This window comes from Vanellus vanellus (assembly GCF_965231255.1).
Source record: "Vanellus vanellus genome assembly, chromosome: 6".
Lineage (NCBI taxonomy): Eukaryota > Metazoa > Chordata > Aves > Charadriiformes > Charadriidae > Vanellus > Vanellus vanellus.
The window spans coordinates 60164869-60176955 of NC_138911.1; the positions used below are offsets into that span (position 1 = coordinate 60164869).

Genomic DNA, 12087 nt, shown 5'->3' on the forward strand with positions numbered 1-12087 from the left:
CCACTGAATGTATTTGTCTAATGGATGTTGATGAATGATGAAGAATGAGATCACTGAGTAAGAGGCAGACAGAGCAAGTGAAGTGTGCGTGTGTATGTGTATATAACATGCATTATAAAAGCAGGAGGAGGGCATGGCAGAAGTGAAAAGCCCAGCAGAAACGGTGTTGGAGAACGCAACATGTGTCACCTGAACTTTGCTGAAATTTGGCTTGCCGTAGAATTGGGATCTACCGCCTTTACTGGGCTCAGTGGAATAACCCCCTGCCCTTCCCACCACTTTCCCTTTTCTGCTGTACGCTTCCTTTCTTCCCTCTTCTGTCTCAGTGTCGCTCTAGTGTCCCTCCATGGCTAGGGACAGCAAGGTATGTCTGCTCTGCACCTTAGTATGTGCTGGTTACCCAGCTAAGCTGAAGATTGCTATATTCCTGCTGCAGCCTCTTCCTCGGTGGAGATGGTACTGTGGGTGTCCTTCCTATTCACTGCCTTTTTTTTTTTTTTTTTTTTTTTATAAAACTTGTAGCAGCTTGGTATCTTTGGGTACCAAGCTTCGGTTGAAATTTGGGAAAGGGGATAGTAAAGATCTTCACTGGGATCAAAAGGTACCGGGCAGGGCTAATGGACTCAGACTGCCAAAGAGTGTGATCACCCACACCTTATTTCCTTAGGAAACCAGGCTGAAAAAAAGGCGTTCATTGGATGGACGGAAAGAGGAAGCAGGGCAGCACAGGAAAAGGGAGGCAAGGGTCTGTAACTGGAAAAAATTAAGACTGCAGTCAATGAAGAATGGAAGACTTCACAAAAAATTACACTTCCAAAATACAGGGAACGCTTCACAGTCAAGTAGTGAGAGGATTGTACTTCTAAAGAAGTGTGGGTACTTTTCTTCTAAAGAACTCAAAAGTGTGGGTTGTAACAGGTATTTATCACCCAAGTAAGCAGGTTGGGGCTACCTGGGTGTGGGTATCTCCCAAGACATGTATACAAGCACTAACTTGTTAAACCTGTCAGCCTACTGTTTTAGTAGCAATATCACAGGAATGCTGTTTCTTTGAAAAGGGTGCACAAAGGGCAAACAAGTTACTTGATTTCTAGAATGTAAGTTGAGAGGGATGGTTGAGAGAAATGGTAAAACTCGCTGTTCTTTCATGTTCTTCCTCCAAAGAAAACATCTTAAATAAAATATTGGATCTGCCTGGTGGGAGTATGGCTCCATGGACAATTATCTGCGTCATTTTGTTGTTTCCCTGACATTAATATTTTGCAATTCGCATAGTTTCCTACCACAATGTTTTGTAAAGTGGATGAGTAGATAAAGGGAGCGTGGTGGCAGATGAATTTCTGTATGACCAAACAGTTTGGAAGTACCTTCTGGGTAGATCTACATGAATGTTATCATCATGTTATATAATGACTTAAACCCCAAATCACTGACAAGATCAGTTCTGAACTGTGAAACTCTCTGGTTCAGGGCAGTCCAGTATGTGAATAGGTTGTCCAGAGAGGCCACGGAGACTCCATCCGTTGAAGTTTTTGAGACCTGACCAGGCAAAACCCCGAGTAACCTGGTCTGAAATCAGTATTGACTGTGATTTGGCAGGAGGTTGGACTAGAGACCTCCTGAGGTCCTTTTCAACCTGAATTGTTGAAAGAGACCCGTAAGTCTGTGTATTATTTTCTTGCAGTTGTCACATTTATTTAAAACTTGAAGCTGCCAATGATACAAAACATCAGATGTTCTTGAACATTTGGCAGCTTCGACTCAGTGATTTTTGTGACTTTGAATTTCTGGAAACTTGCACTGCCAAACAAAATACTCAGGAGTCCTCAAATTAGAACCATTGGGTAACTCCACCACTGAAGCACTAGTAATCATAAAACCAGCAGGTAGTCTCTTGTCCCCTGTAATGTAGAGGTGCTATCTTCTGTGATTCCAGATAGAAAATTATTGACATAAATTGAATGGTTCAGGATCTGAACAGAAAGTAAAAATCCGAAACACATCTCAACACTTCTCATTTTTAACCACATTCTAGCTTGGCAAAAGTTGTCCTATTATTTTTTGAGGGTGATGTTGACAATACACCCTTCCCTGACCTGCTTTCAGAAATTAGAGGAAGTTTGACGTATACTTCTGACCTTGGCAGAAGCTGGCATGCAGTTCCTGGGCTAGCAGTGCAGTGTGCCCAATCTGCCGTGTCAGATCGCCTCCACTGGCATTTCCCGCAGCTTTTAGTCATTCTGAAACAGTCTTCACGTTTCTTTTGGCATAATACAAATTGACTGCAGTGTAGATGCAGCAGCTCACAAACCTAAATCACAAACCTATTTACCTATGACGGTGCTTCAAATTATGTTTTCAAATTATTCAAATTGATGTTTCCTTTTTGTGCAAACATAATATCCTAGTCCCATCTATCAGGGGAAGAGGAGAATAGGATTGGAATAGAATTAGTGGGTGGAGAATTGTCTTTCATACATACCCTGTTTTTTTGATGAAGAAACAAATGCTGGCATTTCATTCCCCTTTATGAATATTGATCAAAACAATCACTGTCATTGTTTTGTATTATATTCTTGAGAGCATACTTTTTTTGGCTTCTTAAAATTGTTTTTTTTTTCTTATATGGCCTTATGGAGAACACCCTTCTTCCAAACAAGGGTGAGTACAATAATACAAAATCAGCTTGAGAGAAAAAGTAGCAATGCATACAAATATATTAGATGTAGAATGCCTATCCCAAATTCTGATTACATCCTCACAGTCCTGAATAAACAAACTCTTGCAATTACTCTCAGCTAATGTTACCCTGACGACAGTATATATAACAAAATTCAGTAATCACTGCCAACAAAACCCCCAGTACAGCTAATGCTTCTGTTTGCCAGGATTAAATACTTTCATGAAGTATTAAATCAACTCCAAGTCATGAGTCCTGCTTTTAATATCGTGATCAAAACTAATCAGTAAAGTGTAATTATTCATTCCAGCGTAACGAGAGAAGTTCGCTTTGGGTTCCCTGTGTATAAAATAGTGACATGTAAAAGGAGAAGCTGGAGCTTTTTACCAGTTACCTAGTGGTGGGTATATCCCTTGGCATCACTCTGGCAAGCACAGCAACCACGGCTCTCTGATACTTATAGGTGCAAGTTTCTGCTCACTCAGTTTTGCCAGTTCTGTGCGTGCTACTGATCTGGGCATGAGAGGGTTGAGGAACAGCAGCCTCCTGGCGGGGGGAGCAGAAAAGCAATTTGGAAGTATTTTTTTATTTAACTTACTAAAAGGTAAAAATCGTGCAATCTAGTACTTAAAAGCAGCAGGTGACATCCTGGTATAAACAGGATGCCAATAAAGTAAATATAAATTTAAATGAATTACTGGTGTGTTGCTTCCTCTGAGCTCTGATCTGCTGTGTAACGTCTGTTGTAGTGTCTGTGATGATGCGATTCTGTGGATATTAGGTTTTATTTTCAAATTTGACTTACTTTTAAGGAATCTTAGATACCTTGACAAAGACTTGAATTTTTCCATTTCAGGGGAAGTACTATCCAATTCAAAAATTTTCCATACATCCAAAAAGTCACATTTGGTCCTTAGCTTTCCAAGAGAGAGCACTGAAGCGTTTCTGAACACCAACACCTGCTAAATACTAAAAGCCAACATTAGTTAAGTGCACAAGTAGCTTGTAGAAAATAGTAACTTCCCTTTAGTAGGGAATACTTTTTTCATTTTAATATGTAGTGCTTCAGTTGACTAATTGAGATGGAAAAAGCAGGACCGATCTGCTTGAATTTTTGAATTGAAATGGTGGTAGAGAATGAGGTCTGCTAATCCTTCCTCCGTGAAGGATACAATTCCTGGAAAGATAGCATTAATGCCCTTCTCTGCAGCCACTATTTCTTCTGTTTACGCAAATTTAAGTGTGTGCACTGCTTGCTACATAATAAATATCTCTTAAAATATAAGACTAATTGAATTCACTTGCTTTATTACAACTTAATGCATTTCTAAACCAAATTGCAATTTTAGCAAGGTGAAGTTTGATGCACTTCAAGGAAAACCGTTGATAAAATAATAAAATATTTTGTAACCAGTTGACAAAATACAAAAAACTGTAAGAAAAAAGGATTTATTTTTTTTTAAGCGTACATGGCAGCTTAAACTTGTGTAGGTTTGTGTCTTCCCACTTTGAAAATTGCTTGTGATCAATTTACAGCAGCAGGGGTTTTTATAAATATTTAAACCAATTATTTCGGTATTCTGTTTACTGACTAGGATTATTGCTAAAATTTGGTTCTTACAAACCCAAGACTTTTTTTTTTTTTATCCCAAGTAAAACTGCTGGATTTCATTTCCCCTCCCCTTGAATTTTAACAATAGAAGCTAATGTTATGCAAAATTATTCTAATGACCTGCATTCTGTAGTAGCAAGCCATAACTTGATAATAGAACTTTCACCTTTCTTTCTTATCTGTAGTTGCATTTCCTCAACCTGTCCTGATTTGATGGGAAAGGAAGGAGGCAGGAGGACCTTGCAAAGTAATTCATATATATCACAGCCATTGGCAGTGGTATTTACTTGTATAGATGTCTGACTGGACTGGTATAGGTCTCAAATCATTTGAGTTGGTTTTGCTGGGTAAATTTGTTAGAAACAGTTTTGGGTTTGGGGATGATTAGTCTCAATGGGCTTCTGGTGGGGGAGACTGCGGTAGGCCTTTCTGCCCAGCTGAAAGGGGGAATCTAGCAGAAAATCTGGTCTCATTCTTAAATTTCGTACTTTGGATAAACAAGAAACATCCAGTGAAAGAGGTATTATTTGTGGAGGAAACCTTTTCAGTAACATCTCTCCCTGAGAGTCATGCAGCAGCATGGCTATTCTTCAGTACAGCTATTTCTTCATTTTATTAGCTGTTACGTGAACTTTTGCTGAGAGGTTTTCAGGCTTTCTTGGTTAGATTTCATACTGAAGTCTGTGATCTCCAGTTCAGACTTCTGTATCTTCTGTGTGTTTGTAAGGGTTGGCTTGTTTGTGTTAGTGTCTAAAATACTTTGTGAAGGAAGTGACCCCTCTTGTAGGAATTCTGTTTGGCTTGTAACTCATTAGCTTAATCATAATGTAAGGTGAGGTAAAACAGGGGTCTGAGCTGAATTACAAGTAGCAGTTCTGTGATGTTTTATTCAATTGCAAATGGAAAAAATGCAACTGTTTAAAAACTTCAATCTTTTTATTCTAATAATGTTTGTGATGAGGTGGAGAAGAACAATATATATTTTTTTTATGTGCCACAAGTGTAAGCATCTTTGTAGACATCATACTTGCCTTTGTGCAGTTTAGCTTGTGCCACTGTTTTTCCTTATTGGTTTGATCTTCATAATCAGGGCAGTGAATTGTAACAAATGCTGTATCCAAACAGTGATCTTCATCCTGTGATATGCTAGAAATAAATAAAATACTCTGAATAGGAACCGGAGAGGAGAATATTGATGGGATTTGCTGGTATAGTGGAATTTATCAACCAGATATTTTGAGACGATACATTGAGTCCAGCGGGACCGCCAGGAGGAAGTAAGTGTAGGTTAGTTAATTGCTGGACACATTTAGGCTGCAGCCCTTTGCTACTTGGTCTAATTGAGATCTGGCGAATGTTACTTAACAGAAAATAAAGTTCAAAGTAGAAATCTTAAATTAGCCATAGTTCTTGTAGAAAAATATTTCATTGCTATTGAGTCGAGACAGCTGTCTCCTGAGAGTGGGTTGTTAAAGCTTTAGCTGGTACTAGCTGAAATAATAAAGAGTAAAGCTGAAGTCTGCTTAAGAAGAGAATTATTCTTGTGGCTAAAGGATAGGATGGATTTTCTCTAGAGTTTACCAATAATGAATGAGCTCTTCAGCTTTCACATGGTCTTTCACTGATTCATGAAACCTTAAAGAAAGGTGGGGGAGGGGGAGGGGAATCCTTCTGAAAGACTTCTTTGCTCTTTACTCAATGGCAACGAGGCAGAATCAATCATAGGACTGAACTTTTTAAAAAATTCTCAGTGTAATAATGCTTAGTGTAGTTAATATTTTTTTCTTTCTGTAGTTCTAATAGGAGTTGAAAAAGTGCACTGGGTGTGCAACAAGTATTTTTGACCTCTGGTTTATTGAATATTTTGGTTTACAATATTTCTCTTGATAATTGAACATTCCTTTTCTTTTTTTTTTCTTCCCCTAAACAGCAAGACCATTTACAAAATTGGTAAAGGAAATGCAACTCCATCGAGATGACTTTGAAATTATAAAAGTGATTGGAAGAGGCGCATTTGGTGAGGTAAGAGATTTTTTTACTCCCAGGTGTACTAACGTGACATTCATCACTTGTGCATCTGATTTCTCGCTGCAGTTGACCTGTCCTTGTGCTAAAGACAAAAGATTTGCACAGATGTGTTAAAATGCTTCCAAATGTGGGATAGGTACTAGTGAAAGGTCCCTTTGAAGCACAGTTCTGCCATTTTTGTGACTGGCTTATTCTGACCTCAGTGTAGCAAAGCAAGTGTCTCTTCAATGTGTATATGAACAGGGTGGTCCCACCTAGCAGCTGCACAGCTGAATTTGGGATCTCTTCCCCCACTTGCCATATGTACTCTTCTGCGCTGCTATAATTTAACACAGAACTGGGCTGCTTCGATGGTAGGAACGCGGAGGCTGCTCCACCCATCTGCCTGTCTCTGTAGCAATCTGGTAATGCAGAAAGACGCATTTGGCTGCCTCAAAGGCTGTTCCCTGTCATCTTTGAAGATCAAAGGCTGCTGGATCTGTTTTTTTGGACAGCAAGTTGAATCATGCTGGGATGATAGGAACGCCTTGTGTTTTGAGGACTCGCCAGTCCCAGGACCCTGGACTGAAGCTTCACTTCTTAATATGCTTGATGAAAGTCTCATCAGTCACAGAAGTCTGATAGGGCTTGCCACTGGCAAAGCAGTCATGAGCATGTCCCCTCCAGTACGCATAGGATACCTGAGACTTCTGGAGAACCTCAAAGACAATCCTTTCAGCAGTTAAGCACACATAACTAAAGACATAGCTGTCAGCAAAAGATGTTATTAGCTAGAGAATTTCTAGAAGTAAAAAAACACCTTAGATTTCTTTCAGGAAGCTTCTTTTAAGTAGTGCCACGCTGAAGTCAAATGTAATGACAGCCATTAGTGGCCCACTTCAGCCCATTAGCGCTCGGTTACAGCTTCTGCTGCCAGTGGCCAAGGCTGGGCTTCCTTATCTTCATCTAGTGTTGTCTCCAGAGAGAGCAGGACTGTATGCAATGCCGGGCTTTCCTTCCAAGAATAGTGTGCCCTGGACATGTCGTACCCTTTCACATAGGGTTTGATTGTGGGACAGAGGTATTGCAGGCAGACCAGAAACTGAGGTAGAAAAAATGTCAGGACCCTACTCAACCTGGGTTCAGAAAGTAATGAGGTTTCTATGTGCGTGTGCACATTATGGTGGGTGACGTAATAGCTTCATTTCCACATAATTTTAAGCTACTTCAAGGACTGCTTTTAAGGAAAGTGAGCACCTAAGACGAATGAACGTTTCAAGTGCATCTCTTCATCTGTACCACCCTCTAATGATGTGAAGAGGTAACATGTAGTTCACTTGTAGTCATTGTGAGCATAGCTCCTCAAAGAACTTCAGCGTTTTAAGTGAAATGTCCAGATCGATAGTAGCATCTTGACCTAGAAGACAAAAGTTCACTTTCTAGTGTATGTTGAACTTGATGAGTTGCAACATTTGTTACAAAAAAGGAAGTGTTATCTTAGGGTAATGGAAATACTGCATGAGAATCAGTTGGTTGTTTCACTTGAGAGTTTGTTTTTCTCTGGCATGTATTATTTGAACATGGCTTTTAGAGAGAAAACTTACTGCAAAAGAGTTTGATGGGGAAAAAATTTGATAAGTCTAAGGAAGGGCTGAAAGCTACAAATTAAGTCCAGAAAAGAGGTCTGAGCAGAGAGGTTTACAAGTAGATAAAAGACCTAGAGAATCAAGACAGTAATAGGTAACTGTCTACCTCTCCATTAGGATTTTGATTCAAAGCAGTAGCGCAGTTTTGAAGACAGTGCCCCACTTACTGCTGAATGATTTTGCTATGCACGGTCTGGATTTCTTTTGGAGGAAACTAAACCAGAACCTCTGTTCCAAATGTGCTTCTGACCCCAAAGGGTTCATAAGAATCAGTCACTGGGTCTGACTCTCCTAACAGCTTCAAAGCGTGTTTGGTCCAGGAGACCAGGCTAGATAGAGCAAAATTCCTGAACTGCAGACTGTACGTGGGAAGGCTCAGCACAGGCTACTTTTATCTGTTGTTCTGGTCTTGCGGTGCCAAATTACTTGCTATATAGTGGCTGTGACCACTGATATCTAAAGAATTTTAGATTAGTGTTTTGGCAGTTTGTCTTTTGGTGGGATTAGAAGTGGTTTCTGGATCTTTTCAGAACTAGACTTGTGAATGCTATAGCTATCAAAAATGGTTTCAGGTCAAGGGAAACCTTTATAGCGACTTGCAGATGGAGTCAGTGTTGGGAATGCATTCACACAGTATAAATTTAAGGAAGGGCTGTTTTCCATAGTACTTGCTCTGTTCTTTTTCAAAAGGGTGCTCTTCTCCACGTAAGGAATTGGCCAACTGGAAATCTCAGTGCAACAGCAGATGAAGTATTTATATGAACTTCGAGAGACTTCAGTTTATACTTGCTAGGGGGTTTAGGATGATCTTTATTAGCTTTGGGTCAAGAGTCTTAAGATGTATAAAAGAATCAGAATCAACAACGTCTTTCATATTCTTTCATTTGGAAAAGCATGAAACTTGACTAAAGCAATTCGTACATCCCATCCCCCCTGCAGTGGGAATGAAATTTCACAGAAGTCGAGAAGGTATCTTAATTTCATCCTTCTGTTAGAGTTTTGAGTGCTCATAAAGTCAGTGGTGGTAGTTATCTGTCAATATCACGTTGTCCAGTTCATCTTATAATCATAAAAGTTTTAGTTTATAGTTGTAGCAGCTTGAAACTTTTTGATCAATTTAAATTATGCAGGAATCATTGATCTTAGGTTCGTTATACTTTAATCTCACTTGCCAGAGAGTATTTCATGCTTTTTGCTTATGAATGAATCCTTTGACCCTTGTGTATACTTCAGTGCTGTAATTGCCAAATATTATAGGGATTATAAAATAGTAATTATATAAAGGTTGAAATTCCATAATAAAACAAAATCTAGTTTCTTGAGAGGGTCTTGTGGCATCTGACTTGTATAAAGCAGCACTTCAGAAAACTGAATTGGGGAGCTGTAAGTATTTTTTCCATAGTACATTCAAACTATGTTAAAAATTAGCTGATGGGATTCTAGTTGTTATAAGATTATTCATTAATTCTTCTTTAAAAAAACCAACCCAAATACAACTATCTGCTAGAAATAAATTTTAAAAACACCTATAAAGTATTTGTTAGAATGCATAAAGAAATTAATCAGAATTAAACTAAACTTATTCATATTAGAATTAAGCAGTTTAAATGAGACGCTGAACAGCTCACAAGCCAGACTTCAAAAAGGATGAAAACTATATTCCATTCTTCTCAGTTTAGCTACTTCAGACTTTTTGGAGAATGCCAGGGGCTTTAGTCTTACCAAAGAACTTTAGCATAAATCAGTAACTTTGAAGAAATATAGCTTAAACGAAATAAAGGCATGATGTTAGTTATTAGTCAGGGTCAGCGGTCACTTTTGGCCACACAACATGTAAGCCAAGGAAACATGGTCTTTGAACTTGTCCCTGTGAATACAGCTGCAAAACCAGTACTTAATTTACAGCAGATTGATATAATCACCTGTACATATCTGTACTGGCATGTCAGTGTCTCCTTCTCCTCCTCTCTCTCTCTCCTTCTCCTCCTCTCTCTCTCTCCTTCTCCTCCTCTCTCTCTCTCCTTCTCCTCCTCTCTCTCTCTCCTTCTCCTCCTCTCTCTCTCTCCTTCTCCTCCTCTCTCTCTCTCCTTCTCCTCCTCTCTCTCTCTCCTTCTCCTCCTCTCTCTCTCTCCTTCTCCTCCTCTCTCTCTCTCCTTCTCCTCCTCTCTCTCTCTCCTTCTCCTCCTCTCTCTCTCTCCTTCTCCCTCTCCTACTCTTTCCTGAGTGAAAGTTCTTATAGCATGGGAGATTTGAGAAAGCAAAAGGAAAAAATATTTCTTTAAGTTCTCATTATTATGGTAAGACAGAAGTAGCCTAGCTCAGAACCTAGAGATTTCTTCTCTAGCCACCTGCCAAAACATGCGGTTCTCCTTTTCTCCTTTTTCTCATAAACAGCTACTTTGCATGCAGGGTAAACTGAATGTCTGAATATCCTTTACACCAACATTTAAGTCTCTGATTCCTGGAGTCACTGGCTTGAGAATGTAATTTAATTTTTTCAGAGGTTTCATAGTTATGAAGAAAAGTTTGAAATGTTCTTTGAGTGCATGACAGCTACAATAGCGTATAATTTGGAATGCTAGCTGTAAGGATAAACTACTTGTGGCTCTTCCCCATTTCCTAGGATGTATTTGCCCGGGTGTATGCCAAGCTGGGTGGAAAGTTCTCGTGAGTGCCCCAATGTTACTTTCGCTCTTTCTTTTTTGTGGGTCACATAGGCAGATAGTTCTAGTGCAGATGGGCAACCTCTATGAGGAATAAAACTAATAATAATTGAAAAGCCCTCTGAAATAAAATCAGAACTAAAATGGTTCTCTGTAATCTTAATTCTGGTTTCTATTAATAAAATTAACGTAGAAGTCTGTCTTTGTAGACAAGAATAAATATGTTGTGTAGGGTGAAGCTTCTTGTTGACTAGGGAAAATACGCATTCTTCAGTAGAAGATTTAAAGAATATGAGCACAGAATGGAGAACTCCTCCACCTTTTAGACCTTCAAATACCATACCAAGACAACTACAACAAACCCCAAACCCACCTGTGGCTTGAAGTTTGCATGTACCTGACTACTCCTTCCGTCTAGAAACACTGTGGACCATTCTTTGAAAGGAAATAATGCCCTGAGAACCTGTGTTTGGTGGGATTGTGCCTACCTGAGAACCTTATGCCAGGCTAAGAAGTGCCTTCTGTGTCCTTGGTGTTTGCCTCTGCAAGCCGAGGGAACTGGGGGTGCTAGTGCTACAGTATGGTGAGAGGGGCAGGAGGAGGATCCTGTGTTTGGGGACTGCCTGGCTCTAAATACTTGCACTTGCTCCTTTGCAAGCTTCATCTGACCTCTTAGTAATGTACTTGTAAGTCTTTAAGATCGCTTTTCCTCATTTTGCGTAAAGGACCGTTGAGGCACACTGCTGTAAACTAACACATTTCAGTGAAGAGCAGTTGTTGAAGGAAGAACCGTGTCAAGATGTACCTTGTTAGGGAACTTGGATTGTATAATGTGGCTGACACCTCCTGGAAAGTTGGCAGCAGGGGACTGAAACAATTGTTTTCCTTCCCTTGTTTGTTAGCAAGGATTTCTTGAATGAGCAACGCTTACTGTGGTTGCAGCGGAAGGGTGGAACTGCTTGGTCTTGCTTAGCACAAAAATAACTAAAACTCTTAATGTGCCCCACCTAGGTATTACTGCTCTGGATGGATTAGAAATACCTTTTCATATAAATGTAGTTGTGTACAGACTTGATCTGTGTGGTGTTTAGTAACAGGATATGTCACCTCGACTCAGGATGCTTAGTCAGAGTCTTAGCTGGAATCAACAGAGGTAAAATGTGTTTCCAGAAGAAAATAAATAAGGGTTGAGAGGACAAGACCGATCCCCTGTGTACCACGGGTTTCTGATAAATTGTGTGGTTCCTAATGAGATGTACTGGCTAAGGGTGCAGTGAGACTCGCAGTGAATATGCAAAACCCGAGCTCCCTGTGGAGTCGTGCTTGGCAGTGTGACGCAGAGCTGTTTGTGCCACGTCCTCCTTGTCATCGTAGCTGTAGAGTACCGAGTTTAACGTTTTTATGTACTTAGAAATGAACCTGGCACACAGTGAGCCTACAGACCGCAATTAAGGCTCTCACCTATTCAGAAGCTTTGGT

The 12087-nt window shown here is 39.8% G+C and overlaps 1 protein-coding gene across 1 annotated transcript in view; it reads left to right on the forward strand.

Annotated features, from left to right (window-relative positions):
* Positions 1 to 12087, forward strand: part of CDC42BPB (CDC42 binding protein kinase beta) — a gene marked incomplete at its 5' end in the record, with an annotated part of 99406 nt that overhangs the window by 23581 nt on the left and 63738 nt on the right. Inside the window, 1 exon segment of the mRNA XM_082485783.1 lies at positions 6223 to 6314. Within this exon segment, the coding sequence (XP_082341909.1) occupies positions 6223 to 6314 (92 nt within the window).